Source organism: Chroicocephalus ridibundus, chromosome 1, assembly GCF_963924245.1.
Source record: "Chroicocephalus ridibundus chromosome 1, bChrRid1.1, whole genome shotgun sequence".
In the NCBI taxonomy this organism is placed as follows: domain Eukaryota; kingdom Metazoa; phylum Chordata; class Aves; order Charadriiformes; family Laridae; genus Chroicocephalus; species Chroicocephalus ridibundus.
The window spans coordinates 113,420,993-113,442,991 of NC_086284.1; the positions used below are offsets into that span (position 1 = coordinate 113,420,993).

At 36.7% G+C, this 21,999-nt stretch overlaps 1 protein-coding gene across 6 annotated transcripts in view; it reads right to left on the reverse strand.

The window, feature by feature from the left end:
• The window catches only part of ROBO1 (roundabout guidance receptor 1), a 740,954-nt gene that overhangs the window by 270,662 nt on the left and 448,293 nt on the right, over positions 1–21,999 (reverse strand). For all 6 annotated transcript variants that reach the window (XM_063347718.1, XM_063347736.1, XM_063347745.1 and 3 more), the window contains one exon: positions 824–1,150. In XM_063347718.1, coding sequence (XP_063203788.1) covers positions 824–1,150 — 327 coding nt within the window. The remainder of the gene's footprint in view (positions 1–823; positions 1,151–21,999) is intronic.

The window sequence follows — 21,999 nt, forward strand, 5'->3', positions numbered from 1 at the left end:
CAGACAGTGACTCACCCAGTTCTGAGATAGCTCTTCAACACGACACCAGATGAATTGCTACGGATTACAGAGGAAGCCTAGACAAACAACTTAAAACAGATACCTAACTTCTGAATTGCAAGGTTTAGTCTCATACTTCAGTACCCCAAAATTGATATTTTTTGACCTACACTTGGCCCTCCATGTAAATGCTTAAAGCCCTTTCATGTACACCCTCTTCCTTTAAAATAAGTTGAGTTTAAAGGGCATACAGGAAGAGATAAGCACTACAAAGTGATGTGAACATACTTGACTGCTCCTTCCGTTGGCCAAATACTTAGAACTAGAGAGATCATTTGTGGGCCACTTCTTTTAGAGAAACAAAAAATATTTTGGGTTTCTAAATCTGCCATTATTTTTTTGCAGTGTTTATTTGTGCAACAACAATTTCAAAACGTACCCTATTAGATCAAATTCTGGCTATCCTACCTCTTATTACACAGTGCATTTTGCACGGTTATCTGGAGAGGAAAACGCATCTATAAATTGAAATTAAGTATACAAAATCTAACAAACATTAAGTAATCATAATCTCATGTAAGCATAAAAGCAGTGAAAATGCACAAAAGTGTCTGAATTTCTATAGTGATACGATACCACTTTCTGACTAATTTTCTGTTTTCCTATCTCTGTATTAGTAATAATTAACCGTGTAATTCCTCCATTGCTTTTAAGTCAACGCCTCAGAGGCAGCTCACACTCATTTTTTTATCTTCAAATAACATCAAAGCAAGCGGCTGTTACCAAAGAGTAGTGGGGTGGGGGGGGCGGGAAATGCACTTACTTGCCACCTCCAGCGATGCATTATGACTTACAGCTTCCCCAAGGTAATTCCTTGCCACACACACATAGACCCCTTCATCTGGCCTACTCTTGCGCCCATGGACTATGCGTAAGAAAAATAAAGATCCACTGGGCAGCAGCATGCGGTGGGAGCGTGGGTCATCCTTGTCCGTTTCCACTCTTTCCCCCCCCTTGTACCACTCAATGGTGGGGGTCGGCCTTCCTTCAGCTTTACAGTTTAAAGTTGCCGGTTCTCCTTTGGAAACAATTAGATCAGAAGGGTGTTCGACAATTCGAGGTGGGAAATCTTCTTGCCGAAGACGGGAGCCTGCAAGATAAAAACACAAAACTTTCTTAGGAGATCGCTGCCAGCTACAGCCACTATGTTTTGCAATACAACTACTTAGCCATTATCCTGTAGTACAGGATTTAATAAGAACAGCTATTAACATATTTTTAAAGTGGAAAAAACCCACCTCTGCCTTAACGCACTTCATTGTGTGCAAGGTTCTCCCAAGTGAATACATTCAAAAGCTTTTTTTCAACAGGCAACCTATTATTAGTGAATTAAACCACCGTGTTCCTAAATCACATCCATTTTTATATTGATCCACTCATGCATATAAATTTATACATATATGCATATGTAGAATTATGAAAAACTAATCCTACAGATACCCTACAGACATCAGACCATCTCTACCAGCAAAACTGGTACTGCTCTAATTCATAACACAGAGTCATAGTCAACCCCATTTGACCTTTTGGAAAGCCCATTAATTCATGCAATGCCTGCAAAGTCAGTCTAACATCTCCAGTACCCACAAAGTTTCTTTATTTTACTTGGACTATCAGTCCTTTTTAGTCACTTGTTAAGAAGTCCCATACAGGTATCAAATGCATGGAGTGCCTGAGTGCTTCTTGCGCCTCTTGTATCAGGGAAAACCAGAGCAACTTTTTAGATTACAAAATTTTTTACTGTCTCCAATCTAGAACTCTGATACAACGTGAGACAACTGTACCAGGGATAAAAGAAAAGTTAAGAGCAAACAAGACGCTCTTCTAGAAAAGCATTCAATTTCAAACTAATTCAAACTGCAAGCTAATAACTGGAATGAAAAACGAACTAGAATACTCTGGATAGATATACACCACAGAAGAATACGGCAACCAACTGGATGCCCAAGAATTCCAAATTAGTAATAAGCAGCTACCAAAACTTTCAAGTTTTTGAACTGCTGACTCAATTTTGAATTATTATTTTCCTTATTTCTCTCTTGCTTGATATACAACTTTGTCATGGATAAAATTAGTCTCTTGGGTCACTAGTTTCTGATTATTAAAAATGTTGATGCCAAGATTTTTCTATTAACATTAATAACATGTTTTTTGAACACCTGTGAAGCACCAGAAAGAATACAAGGTCTATTCACTGCAGGTTAATAGACCATAAATCGGTATGGAAAAAGGGAAGAAGACAAGAAGAGAAGAGTCCCAGAGAGAGCTCTGTTTTCAATAGACACTATATGTGTTTGTATGAGTATTTTTTAGATATATATTTTTATATATATAAAAGTATTCTAAAATGTCAAACTTTCAGATAATGTTTATTTCACGTTTCCTTCACTTCAAGATCATTGATTCAAATTAAATGTTACACTTATTGGCTAGCACTAACCACACATTCCCAAATCTCTGGTTGACGACATTGAAATATGTTTGCATTCTGTATGCAATAAAAGAAGATAGTTTTATATGAACATTACTGATCATTAAATACAAAATAACTCAAACAGCAAAACCTACTTGTTAGTCCTTTGAGGAAAGATAATATAAGTAGTATTGTATTTAGGAATATATTTCTAAATTATAAGAACTATTTTTTCATTTCTCTAATTTGCTGATTCCTGCACAGATATTCACATTATTGCAAGATTTTGTAGTACACCTAAAGCAAACAAATAATTATATTTTACATTTACTTCTACCTACAACAACTGCCTGAGACATGAAAACTAAAGTACAGGCAGATAAAGAGGAAAGCCAGGGAACTCCCAAATCCTTTTGCTGGCTACACACCACTGTGCAACTCAGCCCTGCACATCGCTCTAAAGCGCGATTTTGAGTTCCACCCCCCTAGAGGCAGGGCACAGGCTGAATCCAGTGAGAGAGAGCTAAAAGTACAAGAAAAGAAAAATTATGCCAACCAGCACTGATCTTTTGCAGTAGCTAAAAAAGCCTCAGCTATACTGCTGTTTGCCCTGAGAGCACATCTCAGTCATTGCAAACTGCATGTGTGTCTACTCATCCTGAACTTCTATGCAGCTTTTGTGAAAAGCCCCTCATGCAATAGTGCTGCTCACACAGTTGGGGTGACCAATTTTAGATCTCTCTTTCCAAGATAAAAAAGCCCAGAGCTAAAAAACTTTGTCTTGTTTATACTTTTACTCACTTATTATGTACCTCACAAGGAAAGGCACAGGAACAAAGGATTAGAGAGCTAAAAATCAATTGTTATAAGTCACTCTGGAAATACAAAAATTCACGCTCAATGTAAAAATGTTTTAAAGATAGTTAATTTAAAAACAAAGTTTGCACATATGCTGGTATGTATCAATCACACTTGTATTTTCACAGGTTACGCTAGTCAACCAGCACACAATATAGTACAAGCCTCCTATTGTTTCTGTCAGTCTGGCCCAGACCACGAATAAATGAATTACCATTTTCAGATATACTGTATGCACGCTTTCCATACTAACATTCAAGTGACTGTGCGCTAACTTCAAGTACTGGAGAGAATGAAAGTTTAAAGACTGACCTCTAAACTTTCTTGAAAACTGAGACTCAAAAGTCTTAGGAGAGGAAAAGTCCTCAGGAAACTGAAGGAATGCTCATATAATTTTTAAATTTCTGGGTAACATTAGAGGAGTTAAAATGACAGAAATGTCCATTATTTTTTTTTTTATATAAAATGCTAGGATTAAAAAAAGTAGTATTTCTCTAGAAAATTTCATAAAATTGCTTAAAGCAGAAAAGGACAAAAGTTGCATAAGTACTTGACTGGCACATAGTGAGCATTAACCACAGATTTAATCACAACTGCCTGAGAGGTATAATGGCCTTGACAACCAAGTTATATTCTTTCTACATATCTACACATTTTTAGTTTTATTTTTTTGAAAGTCTTTCTTTCCTTTTTGTCTAGTTATTTAAGCTGCATTTAAGTTTTATTGAGAAGAAGCAGCTTCAATTATCAGCATAAATCTTACAGTGGGCACCAATCCTGTAATTTTCCTGTCAAAAGTCCTTCCCAAGGGGATATTTCGTTTAAAAAAAAAAAAAAAAAAGAAGCAGAACACCTATTACATGCTGGATCTGCCATTAAATATACAACAGAGCTGTTTCCCCACCCACCCAAAGATGACAGCACTGGGTTATAGGAACTAACCAACTTGTGTTCTCTGCTTTTATTATAATTCAAGTCTTTCATAAAAAGTCAACAGGATGCCACCAATTAAAGTATGCCATACTAATTATTTCATGCTGCTACTTAAAAGAACAATTATATGAAATCATGTTTCCAGTTTCTTGGACTGTGCCACAACTATTTTTACAAGAATTCAAACATCTGAAATAAGCAGATGTGAAGGTTCAAAGAAAGTTAGCATTAGATGAATGCTAAACTCGTAGAGTCAAGATCTCCCTTTATCCCCACCTTAAAGCTTCCTGTTGGTGGCATATACAAATATAATGTATTGAAAAATAGCAGGGAATGCATTTTAATGAGGACAGCTGCTGATATCAGAGGTACAAGCACTGTGCTGTTCTCCTTTAGGGGGAAAACAAAAAAAGTTATGTGCTACTGGAACAAAGTGCCTCAAATTTGAACATGCAGCCTAAGACAGTTAAAAATCAAGACCATACCTACAGTCCATCTAAACTTCAGCTCAGATGGGATATGGAAAACCTGATTTCCCAAGATCTATATCTCTAAATAATAATTTATCCTATGACTTATAAAAATGCTGCATGACAGACTTTAGCTGAGAGCCAAAAAGCCAGTATACTCTTGGCTCCATGTCTTTTCCATTTCACGAGTATGGCATTTAACACTGATTTTCAGAGCACAAGATCTCCGGTCTTTTATTGAAACACTTTATATTGTAACATAAGATCTGAGTGACCAGCCTAACTGCTATCAAAGTTATTAGTAAAATGCTGATTCTTGCAAACAATTGTACTTATCAGAAAATAAGAGTGTTCCCAATTCCTCAGTATTTCCATTAAGTGTAATTTAAGCTCTTTCAGAAACTTTTCAGAAAGTGGGGGGAATTTTTTTGTGGGTTTGTTTATGTTAACTGGAAAGATACTCCATAACTCTCTTGCTCTAGTGGCTAGAAAACTTTCTCTACTCCTAAGGTTAAATATATCTCCAAGTAATACGTTATCTCATTCTTCCTGTACTTGAGCTGCCCTTTTAATTCAGATCTCTCCACACACTTCTTGGGATTCTACCCCTTTGACATGCAGATTGCAACCTTTTCCTCTTCTATCATCCTCTTGGATTTTGTGTTCTTGTTGCCGTTGGAAATCAACAAACTAATCTCATCTGGTTTTCCCTTCATAAGGATTTGCTCACCTTTTCCTCGTCTTAAATTCCAGTTTGAGTTCATCCTTTTTGAATGCGGAAGACCCAAACCATGCACAGTTAAGAGGCAAGCAGACTTCGAATACTATTTCAAGCACACACTGAAAAGCAATGTCACATCACGTTACAAGGAAAAATCAAAGTATTTTTCTGAAAGCAGCTTTTCTGCCCAAAGACATGCAGCTAACCTAACCGATTTGGTTTACCTGTTCTCACAGACAACAAATAATTATCATGGAAAAAAAACAGGCCAAGAAAGATCTGTAGAGATCATTGTCCCATTCACTTTCTTTCTCTCAACTTCTCCAATTTTTTTTTAATAATCTTACTCTGAGTATAGTACCCTTGTTCAGCCTAAATAAAACATCTGATTTCCTGAGCTTTATAGCCTGCAAGAGTAGTATTAAAAATCAACTATTTTTAAATTTCCTTTACAGGTGTTGCAGTCTTCCCTCTGTAACCAAAGACATGAAGTAATTAATGAAGGCAGTAATGCTGTGCCTATAGCTTTGGATTTTCCCAAAACATTCTACTGTAAGAACAGAAATTTCACTTTTGAATTCTATTTTGGCATAAAGCACACGAGCCAAAGCTGCATTTAACTGCTTTTTCCAAAACACTGATTTGAGAATAGTGTTGGTCATTGTATCGCTTTGGACTCAGAAAGCAGTTCTTTGCACAAGATTTTATTTACAACAGTTGCTCATCTCTAACAACTACGTATTGAACATATAGTCTAGAAAAAATAATAATAAAGTCACACTTCTTACTGAAATCCTGCCATTACTCTGCACAGTCGTAACTGTGAATATTTCCATAACTACTTTAAAAGGATGCCACCTTTACAAACAAAAGTGTCAGGCAATGGAAGTGTTGCAGTCCTGCAAGTGAGCCGGTATTTGTACACTAAGGAGAAAAATGAACAGTTGGAACGTAACAGCACTATTACATCAGTTGATTAATGCCCGCCCAGGACTACATTACTGGAATGCATTTTAAGATGTGTTTAATGGTTCCAAATACTGATCTGGGAATAGGTCCAGTTCTTTCCAATAACGGAGATACTATAAAATGTGACAAGAAAGGCTCTCACTTTGGATCAGTAGCATCTGCAATTCCCCTACGTGTTCCCAATGAAGAGTAACATCTCCATCTCTTTTTCTAAGCACACAATGGAAAACAGGTGAGCAAGATGGAACTAAGAAGAAAAGCACTAAATGCTAACTGATCATGCCTACCATGAAAGCACTGCTATGTTCCCTGAAAAAGAAGTTGTTCTTTTTTCAGTTTACACCCTTACATCAAGGAATCCTTTTGTTTCCGTTCTTTAATTGCTATTGGAGTTCCTGTTCCTAATGAGAGATTAAATTATTAATAAATGTTCTTTTTCATTATTTCTGCTACTGAGGGATATTTTGGGGTAAAGCAAGTTGCACTTTAAAGACAAAGTCTGATTATAAAATATAAAAAGTTTTGTGGGCCATGGCTTGTAAACTTAAGTTGTAGGCACCCACAAAACATTTCTCCCCACTTAGAAAGACAACATTATTTCATGTTGCTAAGACAACATGAACTACATTTACATTTCTGTCATGGCCACCACACTATCAGGAGATGTCAGAAACCGGTAATTTACTGTACACTTATGGCTGGAAAAAACACTAGAATAACCACAGAGAGCCTGGAGTTTGAAGCCATGTCTGTCTGTCTCTCTGAAACAAGAGATTAAGTGGGAGCTGTACTAAAAATGCCTCACATCCAGACTGATCTTGTGCCTGGCTCTTACAGTGAGCAAAGATGTAACCCAAACATTGGAAGCAGTAGATATTCAGTCTACACAATACTCAGGCACTGGTCAACTGAACGGGAGTTAGCTGAAGTATTACAGCAATAAGCTAAATAAAGAAGGGAAAAGAATAAAAAAAATTCATCCATTATGTTGGTTTAAATGGTTTGTTCCTGTTCCTTAATTCTGCAGTAAAAGGGGACGTATATAATTAGGTCCAAAAAAAGCCATAAATCTTTGGGCAAAAAGACTTATGGAAAGTTGTATGGCATCTTATAGTTATTTAAATAATCTGCCTGGTGGGAATGAAAAAAAATAAAAATATTGGTAGGTACTGTATTGCACAGATACTGAGTCTTTGTTTTAATACCTAGGCATATTTCCCAGGAGATGCTAAGAGAGACTAGCTCTCTGAAATAATCACTTTTAACAAAGAAGCTGAAAGCGGCAACAGTAAGAGTCATGATTTAGTTTCTTAATCCAAAATTAAATACAACTCTTTAAAATTGCTCTTGAACAAACCATTTATTTTCGTGAGACGTAGCTTTACAGTCAATCTTTGTTACATGAACACATGCTACTGGTTTGTCCACCAGTTAGCATAAATAAGTCCTGACCTGGTTATTCATTAAATTAGCTAGAATATAAATTTAAAATAATAATATTTATTTTGAGCTGTATAAGAGGCTGACATTTACATAAAACCTCAGGCAGTAGGTAATGTTCCCAGTGTAAGAAAGTGCTCAGTTTTATTTTTTCTTTCCCTCAGTTCTGCTTTCTGGCAAGTTATTTATCTCACCTGACTTTAGCGGATATTGAAGCAGTCTGAGATAGCAGTATCTAGAGCACTGATTTTTGAAACCAAACCTCACTCAATAAAAATTACAACATCACACACCGAACTGGTAAGCTGGGAATAGTATTCTCCCTTAAAGAAAACGTTAATGAAATTACAGAAGTATTTTCATTAATAATGCAAAGTCAACTATGATCCAGTGAGCAACCACACTATATTAAAAAACAAACACAACAGTAATAAAGCCTCCTTCGTTACTCATTTTGTCTTTGAAACGGCTGGAGTAATGCTGGGAGATATTTCCTACACTGGGATGATACTGAGAAGAGCACAACAGCAAGGCTGAGAATGGCTGAGATGCATCTGAAGGCAAGCTTGTCTTTGGAGATTTGGATGTGACAACCTGGCAATGACAAACGGGCTGGAGATGGTAGTACTAAACTGCAGGATGAGTGAAGCAGCAGGGTCAGACAGGTACAGAGGGAACACAGAGAAGGCTGCAACATTGTGAGAGCTGCACAGACCCTGGAACGGCAGTCAAGAGTGTAAAAGGCTGGATGGAGGAAAAGAGGTGGCAAAGGATTATTGAAAGGCTGTATTAGGTAAAACTTAAGTAAACAGTGACTGGAAGACCACTAGGGAAGCAGATACTTTAATATTCAAGTGATAGACTTGATGACAATCAGATAACTCTGTGGATAACAGAGTTGAAAAGACAGTGGAAATAATCACTACTTAAACAGATGAGTTGGGACATGGCAGGAAGATCCGGGACAGCTCAGAGCAATCACTGCTGCCCTTTTCTCCCCTGATAGACGGTGTTCCCTCACAGGAAGGTCTGACAGCTCCGATCTGTTGTCAGCAGCTTCACTGGCACACCTAAGAAAAACCAACTACAGTAAATGGCAAAGTGTGAGAACAGAGTCCGGCGTGAGTCACCACAGAATTGCCATTTCCAGGGCTTGCTTTTCTGTTCAGCAGTGAAGGATTAGGAAACAAAGACGACTCTCAGGCCCTCCACCTCTCCAGCTTTGATCCTTGTCCTCAATCATGTTTATTCCAGCCAGGAAGAGTATCTCATTGGCTGTGAACCACTGGCTTGCCATTTAATATTTACTCTTACATGAACCTTAAGTCATCTTGATCACCTACACCTTTGCATCCAGCATTCTCACACTTTGAATCATGTTACAAGGAAAGCTCTCCGGAAGATACCAAGAAACAAAGCCACACAGGGAATTGCTCAGCTCTATATACTCCTCCTCTACCAATGCACGCTGCAAAATTTCTCAGTTATCCAACACACTGAAGACCCATACAGAAGAAAAATTGGTTCACTGTAAGTAAAAGCTATGTTAAAGTGATTGTGGTAGAAAACATCACCCTTTTACGCAGTGGAAATGCACAAACAAGCAGCTTATTGAAATTTCTCCATGATCTCATAGCTGAGCACGGGGAGGTGTTTCAGCCAACAAGCTGAATGTTACCCATAGGAAGAATGAAGGGAAAGGCAGACCATGGTACCTGCTATGGGAGGCGCTCCTCCAGCAAGCAGTCTGACGCTCTGCCAGATGAAACAGATGGGTATAAATGGAACGGAGAAAAGTAGAAAGGACTTCAATTTTTACTTTACAGTGTCTAGAAGATTGCTGAACTAACCTCTCAGTTTTCTCAACACAACAGCATGCCTTCTTGATAAAAGAAGGTTCTACAGTATCTATGCAGCTACATAGATATATATATATAAAATGCAGTTAGCAACGCGGCTTTTAGTGTTTCTACCTCACTTTATACTACAAAACATATGTGAGTAAAGAAAAAAAAAACAACAAAGGAAATAGTTTCAAAATGAATCTAAGTTTCAAAGCACTCTCTGTAGACACTAACTTCAGTCTTCAAGCATGAAAATTATATTTAACATCTCTCCATATAAAGTTAATGGGAGAAAAAGAAAAAGCATACTCTATCAAGTCAACTTTACTGATAACAGAAATGGTAAAAAGAAATGTTAACAGACTATTTTCCTGAATAATTATAGTGAATTCTTAAGAAAACTTGTAGCCTAAGTGTTCAGCAGCCTGAAATGTGCTTAAAAATTTAAAACAAAGCTTCTGAGATGTCCTATAAGATAGGCACACTCAAGGAAGATAAATTAAATAGTACTGGTTTTAGGCGAGTTAACTTCTTCAAGAAAAAGTATTGAACCACAATTTTAAGGATAATTGTCTGGAGTCATTTATACTTTCAGAAAACAAAATATTTGAAATGGCCTTTTAACGGATTAGTAACAAATCCCTAGAGGAATGCAGCCCACCTCAGTCAATTTTCAACCTTAAAAGCAAATTCTGACATAGACAGAACATTAATGAAGACCATGTTTATACTTTACATAGCATGCTAAATGCGAGAATTTTACAGATAAACAAAAAATGCTGATGACTGCCTACTGAAGCTTATAATGGAATGAAAAAAAGGTTCCAGAAAGGCAGTAGCTTATGGTTGCCGAGGATGAGAATTAAGGAGTGAAGAACATCATTAACAGTATGAGAAAAAGTTAAAAAATATATAATTATTTGATTAAAAGAGTCAAGAGTGTGGGGTTTATTTGACATTTTTAAATTATTTTAATTATTTTATAGTTGTATTTTAACAGCTACTTTAACAACTAGCTTTTGAATTACTATTATAAGGGGTTACGGTGAAGGGATCAGAGTGCTGACAGAGAAACAGAGATCAATATTCAGAGGTGAAAAATGGGAAAAGGAACGAGAGGGGAGAGGTAAGAGAAAGACACAGTGCTACATAATCATGAGGCTGAGTCAAAAGTAGCAGAGATAAATGCAAGCAGCAAGCAAGGGAAGAGAAACAGCTCTCAGAAGAGTTCTGCAGAGCTGCACAAGAAATATTAAAAAAAAAAAACAGTAAGTGAAAATGAGAGCAATAGAGCTGTATTTTTTGAAAATATTACAATGCATAATACAACACCTCCACAGGCAAGCAGGCAGAGGTTTGTATGGTTTACACATATAAATGCAAATGATGATGAAGCCTCAAAATTGTTAAGGAGAATAGCTGTTTGAAAACAAGAGAAAGACATCATCATTATTATTATTTCTAGCAGCAATCACTATGTCACGGGGAAGGGTTCAAACAGTAAAGAAAAATAGGTTATGCCAGGAATTAATAAGTGTTAGAGGAGTCTGTGAGCCCAGAAATATTATCCATCTTTCTTGCAACTTTATCAGTAGATCTAATAAAACACATTACTTCTCTACACAAGGCTTGTTTCATAAGTTAAGATAGCCATGTAGAGAGGCAAATGGAAAAAGAACAGCAACAACCTATAAAAAATGGGCAGCTAGATTCAAAGAATTCAACTAAGTATGCTCCTTCAGCAAAGGAAAGCTGTTTTTCTCAAGTCTTGTAAGACTTTAAGGTATGATATATTATTAAAGTTTTCCTTCCAACAAATCAAACTGCATTTTACAAGGATGTAAAAATGGTGAGGGAAAAAAGGCTACTTGTATTTAAGATTAAAATTTTTTCTTTACATGAATATAAGTATCTCATCTTCTACTACTCAGTTATGGAAATATTTCTTAATATGCATGGAAGCTACATGTTCACTAAGTTTGCACGTTTCTCTCTAATTTATTACAATGTGGACTAGTTTTAGTCCACTAGTGGACCTCTACCCCCTGCTTCCCTCCTTCCCTCCTCCCATGGCTACTCCATGCAGAACTTGCTCAATCCCTCCAGAAGGATAAAAGTAGGCTGGGACCTTTACCGCCAACACCTAACATTAATCTCACTAGAAACTTAGCTGTTCAAGTAGCTACATCCATCTCTGTTACAGCAAAGTTAGGCTATCAACCATGACTTGAAAGGTGGATGCAAGGAACTAGAGGGTTTTTTGTATTTTCATACTTGCAAAGGACTATCCAAGGTTTTAAGCAGGCTTTTTTGCAACAGGGTTTTCAAGGCTAAATTGCCTTTTTGTATCATGAATATAAGTACGGCATAGTTTCTAAACGCTAAAAGGCAACCAATATACGGACTTCTCCACTTTATGTAAACAGCTATTTGAAACAAAACCCCTCAACCGAAATTAAGGCTTCCTGAATAGGCTGAAAGCCTTCAGTGGGACTAATTAGACAGAACCACTAGGCCTTGAGGCTCACAGCTGCTCACCGCTACCCTTTGCAAGGGCTGAGAATTAAACGCATGGTTAGGCGTTTAAATTGATTAACGTGTATCAGTTGTCCCTTCTCTGCAGGTAAAGCCCTCATCTCAATCTTTTTATTCCCTAATATACCATTATATGACTAATTAGTAGGCATTATGGCACATGTATCAGTTTAAAGGAATTTTTAATGACAATGAATCTGTCCTTATTCCAAATTCTTATTTTAAATGAACAGGAAATTCTCCCTCAGAGTTTTGATTAAAAGCAAAAGCTAAGCAGTGCTAAAAAAGGTCTATTGAAAACGAATGTGTCTTTTCTTGAGAGATCGAACCACAAATTGTCAGTCCTCTGTGCATGACTTAGGAATTCTCCTCTTAATTTGTTCTATAATTTTGTGATTGCTCCAAGTATTTATAAGCTAGCATATCTGCATTAGGAACACCACGCTGTAGTAACTACAGGAATTTATAAACATAAATGAATTATAAATAGTCAAGCTACATAGGACAGATTCAACACTATTTGATTCTTCATCAGGACAGTGGTAAACAGCTCACTTTCAAGACTGTTAAAAAGGAAACACTGGGGAAAGACTAGGGAGTCCTTATTTGCATCAACTGCGTAAATCTTTCAACAGAGCACACCATCATCATTGACAAATGTTACCATAAAAAGAGCAATTCAGTTAACTCATCAACTTTGAAAATTGTAATCTAATGAAAAATAAATTAAGAAAGGAAACCTCATGTATAAGACTCAGAATAAGGGAAGAAAAAGGTCTCTAAACTATTTCAGCCTAAATCCCATGTTTTATTATTAGGAAAAAATGAACTGGGCTTCAAGGAGAGCTCAAAGCTTTCAACAAAGACTGTGTGCCACTCAATCCTATGTTCCTCTTTCAGCTTAAGAGCGATGGAGTGATGTGGTAAGAAGCCACTCAAGGTCCTCTCTGGATATCCCCCTAAGTGAAACCACTATATGTAAATACCAAGTGCTTGGCCTTTGCAGTTTAGTAACATAAAAACCAAGACAACCAACCAAACAAAAAAAATAATCGACATTTTCTGTTAGGTACCTGTAACCCCTGCGGAGTGCAGAGGACGACAGAATAACCCAATATAAAATACGGTTTTTTTTAATATTCTAAGCAGAAAATGACATAGAATTAGCCTAGATGGTGTGAAATTGCCTAACCAAGCCCAAGTCAGATTTCTTGTTTCTTCATGCCTTGCCACTTTAGTAATGGGATATTAGTCACCTCCTTCCACCTGGAACAACCAGTCCACAGACTTCAGGTGTCTTCGGAGTGTTTATGCCCTTTCTTTCAAAACCACACAAGAACAGTTCCTTCTGAAAAGCATGTGAGGAAGGTGATAAGGGGCCCCATCTGTATCAGCAATTAGAGAGGTCCCAGCAGATGGAGAAGTCCCAGGACCAAGTCTCCACTCCAAAAGCTATTTATCAATTTTACATAAAGCAGTTACATCACCAATTTTAGAAGGCGGCAATTGTGACTTATTTATGAAACCCGATCTAGTAGGTCTGAGACAGAGATTTACATAACGTTAGTGGACTGACTGTCTTTAATAGGAAGAGCTGTAGGCATGAAGAAGGGCACAGAAAGTTGGGCCAGCGAGCAGGGAATTCATCTGGCAGCATTTAGGGTTCCCTGTGATTAGGAAATAGAGGATGGAGATTTCGGAATAGCAGTTTCAGCTATGGTTCCACTTCAGGTAGCCACGTCCCTTTTAGATCCTAACTTTAACCTGGGTATTTATTTCGGCTCTAGAAGAGAAGCAGATATGTATCCACCCATTCATGGAAACTGCTATCAGCCCAATCTACTAACATCTGCGTAGTATTATTTAAATACTAATATAAATAATGGAGAACTAAACCAGAAACCTGAAATCAGCGTGTTAGGTGCTGAATCTAATCAAACTTATCAAAACTTGTTTTTTTCCGTTATCTCAAATAGCAGTTCCAGGCTGGTTTTAGTGCCATTTATCAATGCTATGACACTAAAAGGATCAAGAAGCACTTTTCAGAATACCCAGAAATCACAAGTCACAGCAGAAACAAGAAACAATTGAGCTGACAACACAGATTCACAAAGCTTAACTGCTTAACGGTAACACGCTGGGTGGGTTTGTGGTTTGTTTTTGTTTGTTTTTTTTTTTTCTTTTAATATCAGTATTTAATTATTGGTTAAAAAAAATAATACTCAACATAGTTGTCATCTGTGCAATCAAACAACTGTTCTTACAAGACAACATTATGATTTCACAACTGCTTTGTTAGGTAGCTTGCTTTCCTATGCAAAGATATTTGGCATATTAAGCAGGTTTTCCCAACATAGCAAGACATCATACCGCTTTTAAAAACAAGAATAAGATGCTTTTGATTAAAAAAGATGATGAATTAGCAACGATGTTATAGAAGTCTTCTCATGAGAGATTTCTATTTAAAACGCCAGAAGAGTCTGAGCCAAAGCCGAAAACTTCTTATATCTATCATTTAAGAATGAAAATAAAACCTCTGCCTTTCTCTTGCTTAAAGAGGACCATTTTTCATCTAGTTGCTGTATTAGTTCTTAATTGACCATGCAGCATTCATTATCAATGAGACAAGAAAGTCCAATGTTTGCACTTGTAATTCTCCAGAAAGTCATCTGTTAACTGACGAAGGCAGGCACGGGGGATTGAGTTAAAGCCCAGCTACTGTAGCTTTGACCTTGTATTATTTACATGAACAGAAATCAACTCTTTTACAAATGCTTAGCTACTAGAAACCTGTAAATGGAAGAACATCTTACTTGGAGATAAATTGATAACATAGGATAAAATGTTGAGTTCCTAAATTACTTTGAAACTCAGTCTTCTCTGATAACGTTTTTCAATCAGGTACAAAAAAATAATTAAACAAAAAAAATCAAACAAAAAGACTTTTTTTCACATGCAGGACTAGAGCGCTCTGAAACTAGAAAAATCCACAGAGCATTTATTTAACAGTCTTTTCTTCTGATGACATAAATTGAATATACTAAATAATATACATTCAGGCTATCGTTCTATACACCTTATACACACAGCCTGAAATTCACTTAATATTAAAAATGCAAAAGACCCTCGACATGTCTGTTCTTACCAATTAAAGTAACTGTCATCATTGTCTGGGCATTTGTAATCCCATTAAAAGTACTATTTTCTAAAGAAATGAAAATAAAGGTACACACGGGCCTACTCTGAAATGTTCCGTTTACAAATTTAGGTAATAAAAAGTTCCACGAAGTACTAAGTCCCATTGTATTTCAATGGTATTTGAGTGCCTAAATCCTTAAAGCTGACAAATGGAAAACTTAATATACTCCTGAGAAAAGATTGTAGAGGGTTTTTGTTTGGTTGGTTTTTACTTTAGATCCCTTTAGAGCCCTCATTAGGGTGTGTCTGCATACATGCCAAATCAAACAGGCTACCTCGGCAAGCATTTACCAACAGCTAAATTCATCCAGGTTTCACTGACTGAGCTCTGAGAAAGTAATATTGTGTGAAGATGACTAGAAGCAATAAAGCAAGTGATAAAACAGGAAGATGTATATATTGAGTATGCTGCATGCGTATTTAAGTAAATAGTGTATCTCAAATACCTCATCCCATCCTTCTTATAGCCTCTCTTTCTTTAAGCAAGGCTGACTAAAGGAAACTCAGGTATGAAGTATAGTTTTCTGTCCCGCACTTACTAAATACAAGAGATCTCTCTGTCCTTGACCTTGATAAAATGACATGTTATAATTCTTCGAAATTCCATCTTTAACAAAAAAAAAAAAACCACACAAATACAGAATTACAATTCTTCAGCCTCACTTATATATGCTCATTAACTACGTTATTTTCTTCCATGAAAAGCCGGAGTTTGACGGGCCAACACAGACTATAGTCTCTCTCATGTATCACCATAATTATAACTCTAAAACAAAACACAAGCTTAACCACTGTTGTGAAGTAAAACAACAGATCCAAAAAATATCTTTCATCCTAGTTTAAGTAAATAACCTCAGTGATTAATTGCAAAAGGAATACTCATGCAAACATGCAGAATCAAGCCATAGTACAGATCATCCCTGACCTTGATAAAAACCTTTCTTGGCATATTTCAGGAGGAAAATTCCCCATTTTCCTGTTAATGCTGTCATAAAGCCCAGAATGAATTACTAAAAATCGTTACTTTTATGTTAAAAGCTCTCACGATGACAAGAATGAATTAGCAGGGGACGGGAAGTAAAAAGACAAATGCTAAAGAGGCCATCTCCACAAAACACTGCTGTGAATGCAAGTGCCGAACGCCCTACATGCTTATTAGTATTGCTCATTGCAGTCCCCTCCCCCTCTCCAAGCAACAATTTACCTGCTCTCCTTCACTAACGTACAGTCTTACTTGGGGTTTTTTTGATTCCATTAAGAAGACTCCCTTCCTTATGAATAGCTATCACTCACTCTACAGCACGCTGGCTCTCCACTGAGACAGAACTCTCTTCGTAACTACTGGTGAAAACATTCTGCAGGGGCAGACAAAATTCTACCGGTAAATAGTGCGTTGCTGCCAACGTGGAAAAGATAATACACTCCTAGAAACTACTCTGAATCAAATATTAATCCATGCAACTTAACAATGCTATAAATCATTAGAAGATAAACGTTTTTAAAATAAAATATAACTTAGTTAAAACAGGAAAGCTGGCTTGCCCATTTCCTCCAAGTAAATACGTTTTTAAGTTGAGCTTTCAATCAAAATATGATCAGATGGCATTATAATTTTACAAAACAAGGTGCTATTCTCAAGATAGAAGATTTCTTCTCACAGCTAAAAAAGAACAGCTACATATTCACATCAGGGAATCCTTTAAAAAAAGCCTTAATATGTTGCTTGTACCTCCTCCTTTTCTATTTTTAAGGTCAACAAATTGCTGCATACAGGTGACAGATTTTTCTGTCTTGCATATGAAGATATTTTGAAGACACCATTTCATGAAAGAGAAATAAATGAAGATAAAGTATGAAAGAAAATGCATTTGAACTTGACAAATTATTATGGATACTTTATAAAAATCTATATAATACTGACAGAACTCTAAGTTATACTTTAAAGAAAGTTCAAAGCTATATTGCATTCAAAGTAATACGGTGTGATGTTCAAGATAATATTAAATAAAAAGTGTAATAATAAGTAATTTGTTAAATTTTCAAACATTCAGTTCTTTTTCAGTATGAGTTTGAAGACTTTTCAGTATCTGTGATCTGTGGGATCACTTTTGCTTGTGATAAGGTTTCAGCGAAAGCGATGAATGAATACTGCAAAGCCATATTTAAAAAGTCAGGATATTCTTGTAACTGCTTCTAAACAACTGGATGTGAGACTAACAACAAAGAAAACACCCTTCTATGAACCAAAACCAGATTTTTTTCCTCTGCAATGCATCAGGTCCTGTATGCTACGGATTTGTAAGTTATCTTAAAATAGATTTTTATTCATTATGAAAAATCATTATGTTTTCAAAAAGAAAAAAAAAAAAAAAAAAAAAAAACAAAAAACCCAGACACCCCAATTTCTCCCCCAGAATGCTCCCAACATAACTGTTACAGGACCCGCCCAGGTCTGCAGAACCAAAAGCAGTGCCTGACAGCTGTGGCCCATACATTTTTCATTACAGGTGTCTGCAATGAATGGTGTGTTTATACAAACAGGTGTAAAAGCTGAAAGATAAAATTAGGAAGACATCTATTATGTCCTCATATTGCTCCCATAATTGAGACCAATAGCTAATTTTAGTGCCAAAAATGAGTAAATTTAGCAGGGTACAGTTACTTTCCCCTGCCCTTCAAATCTGTCAAAGAAAGAAGAAAAACCCACAAACTCCTACAGAAACAGCAGGTCACCTGATCGTCCAGGACACGAGAACAAGAATCTCGGTATACTACAGCATTATCATGAAGACGACCAGTGCAGGAAACCTAGAAAGAATTTATAGTTTGATTCTTTCTCTGTGATCTCTGAAGAAACTCAATGGACACAAATGGCAGGTATTTCCAAACAATTTACTGCAAATGACATTCATATGGTTAGAACACACTTGTTGAGTAGAGTTGAGTAAAGCACTACTAAACTCTTGTTATACTTGGATTCTAAGTATAATCTTGCAGAACTTGTAAGCAGATGAACATAAGATTTCTAAATACCATTAAATTACATGGGTCAGGTGTCTCGGTTCAATTGAGAAAGTACCTACAACATTAGTATTGCCTTTATAACTTAAAGACTCAGATTGTTTAATATCAACCCAAGTTAAACATTACAAAAGTAAGAAACAAACATCAGCCAAACAGAAGAAACCTGTTCATTATGAAGAACTAACCTGAAGTCACTACCTGAGAGAAGTTAGCTCTCCTTCCCAGAATCTGTAGCACTTGCAATGGCACCATCAGCGCACTGCCATTGCTCACAGTTGGTCCAACTTGGATCTTTATTTACCTAGTGTTGGTTTTGGGTTATTTTGGGGGGTTTTTTTTTGGTTCGTTTGTTTTTTGTTTTGTTTTTAAATGAAACTCCTCCGATCAACTCATGATAAAGTTATTCTCTCCTCTCACTAGGCCCTCATTTACAAACTACAACTTTTGCTTTGACTTGCCAGAACTTGCAAGAAGCACAAGCAATCACTATTGCTCTGGAGACTGACCTTACTATTTTCACTTCGTGGATACTGGTGAACGGCTCAGTGAGCCACAAGTTAGAACTCCACCATGCTTCAGAACATCTTCTTTACAGAAGTCTATATTTTAACATAAATGTATATAATTGTCCTTCTAAATCATCACCGTTAGCAACAAAATTTGCCTAGAGCATCATGCTGCTTCTGCCAACCACAGCAGACTGAGCAGTGTTAGTTACTACTGGAACACTGCAGATCAACCTAGGCACGCTTTCCTCCTCCCAAACACCCTCATACTACTCAACGAGACTGATTTTTAAGAAACGTACATTCTAAATATTAAGTACAATTTAACTCCACCTTGTAGAAATAGGTATTTCTATCGCCAAACAGAAGTATTTCAGAAGACATACTATTACGTATGGTTAATGCACCAACAGTTCATTTCTAAAAATGTTATCTATATACATCAAATAGTTTCCAAAAGAACAAAACAATTTAAGAGAATTATCCGCAAAATGAGCTTCTGATGTTTTATTTCTGTCCAGATTGCCCTACAGCTTCTATACTGTGATAAAAGGTGCCAACATACCATATAATACTGGAGAATCAACAGAGAAGTGTACTGGATGTGCAAGAGGAAGTTCCAGGGGGGAGGAATGGGGGGGAAGTTGTGGGAAATTCCAGTATGAATCACCACTGAGGGGGAGGGAGGGGAGAGGGAGCAGAAGATTAAGAAGAGAGGAACACAGGAATAATTCCTTCTGTAAGAATGATTTTCTATTGAAAATGGAACCAGATTTCAAAAGAGCGGCTGTGGATTCCTTAGACAGATGGTGTCAATAGATCTATTAGTCACTTTGGCAGCAGCAGTATAGTGATGGGTTTGTAGAATGCCACTTAAAAACTCAATATAACCACAAAAAAAGTACATTAAGACTTTAGTTCAACTTTCCGATACACGACACTTTTTCCCACATAACATTACGCTCCTCTTAATGTCTGAGAGTTTGCAGTTTCTGCCGCAGTTTTACAGACTATAGTAGAAATGGACTTAAACCAAAACTCCACATGGGACAGCTGGCCTTAACAGGTGAAAAGCTCAGACCTAATGGCTTTCCTGTCAAAGTCCTTCCACGTCTTTGCTTCCGCTTTCTTCTCAGAACTGACAACACCTAGTGCTGTTTTCTCACTGATACACCATTTAAAATTGGAAGTCACGGTTGCTTATCCTCCTCCCTCCCCTATTGCAGGGTCTCTACTTCCTCCTAATTTGATCTAACATTTTAAGTAATCAAATCTTAATTCTTAAATGCTTTAATTTGAAATGTATCTATCTGGTTTAATTCTCTTAATTTAAATTCCAGAAATGTTTGATGCCAACAGATACAAATGAGGAATTCTTAACAGAAAACATATGAATTTCAGAATCCTTCACAAACCCCAAAACCAAGTTGGTTAGCTTCTACCAAGAGAAAGTCTTGCGGGAGGGGAGGAGAACCCCAAAAGATCTCGGAATTAAAATATTATCATTGTAACACAATGTATTTTCATAGGACCTAACAGGTTAAAGATACCTAGAATTTGATAGAATAGCTAAATGCATTTGGAACAAAGTCAACTTTGTATTTATGCAAAATTATGCATAAGCTATTAAATGGCATGCATCTGGCTAAGTTCAACAAGTATATGTAAAATAATAATACTCTAGTAGAAATTAAACATAGGTTAAAAACACACATTCCTAGGGTTATTCTCTTCCTCATTCTTGGTTCACTGATTAAAGTAATCTGTAGCAGTAACATTAAATAGCACTTTGGTGGCAAGGAGCTCAAAATTCACTTTAATTCTCAGAAATACTTAGAACATTCAGAAAGTCAGTCTATCACACTACCCTACTTTATTTCTCCAATAAGAAATGTAACTGAAAGAAGCAATAGTTGAATCCTGTTCTTTTAAGGTGGAGGCAGATGCTTAACATAAAATATCTATCCTCACAGAGGACAGACATGTAGTTCCAGTAATCTTGGATTTTACCCATGTGAAAAAGCAATGGATAAGCCAAACGAAGACAAAGTTGGTCTTATCACAGGTAATGCATACGATGGGAAAACTCCTTGGAAAATGGTCAAGATCTAAGAGCAGAAGAATTGTAATTTAATTACCCACAACAAAGCATTCCATCTGCCTAGCACAACATCTGAGTCATACAGTTGCTGTTTTAATTATAAAAGATTCATTGGTTCTAACTACACCTCCACTGGCATGGCAAATGTATCTTCAAAAACTTTTTCCCCCTCTTTTTGTTACTGGGCTAGAAGGGAAAGCATTTCTCAAAAAATCCCTATGACTCACTTGAAGACAGGCAATGGCTCCTGGATGCGAGTACACGGTCACGTTCAGATCAAGGAAGTCAGTGAGACCCTAGCCTGCTTATAAGATCTAAGTCTGACCGAACAATACATACCTATGGAGAACATACATTATTTAAAGTATCAGTGACACAAAGCTCCAGAAGTCCTTTCCGCTACTATCTGTCTTTAGAAAAGAAGTCCATCTTCGGTCTTTCCTTGAAGATGGATCCTAAACTGCAAGCTGCAAGCCACTATCGCCCCACCTGAGGCTGTTTTAAGAGGTTCTAGTTTGATATGATGGAACCATATAGATAACGTGAAACCATCATCACCTTTACACTAGTTTCCATTAAATTGCATTTTAATGGTGTACAGATACAGATTCTTTTTGGTATTTACATAGGATCTTAACCCAAAAAGGTGGAATCCACTTGTCATGCTGTATTTTAAGACCAGTGCTATAAACAATTTGTAAAATACTACGCTGTGACTTTCTTCATTGGTCTTATAAAACTTAATTCCAGACTTTTTATTTGAATCAGCTATCTTTACCTGAAAAATAAAATGCTTTCTACTGGAGTGTCACAACCTGGCCAAGCTCCTGCCATTTCATGCCATTTATACAAAAGGTTAGAGCAATACTGCTGTAACCAGTATGTTATGTAAAATTTGAATTCACTCACAGAGTTTTATGCTGTGGG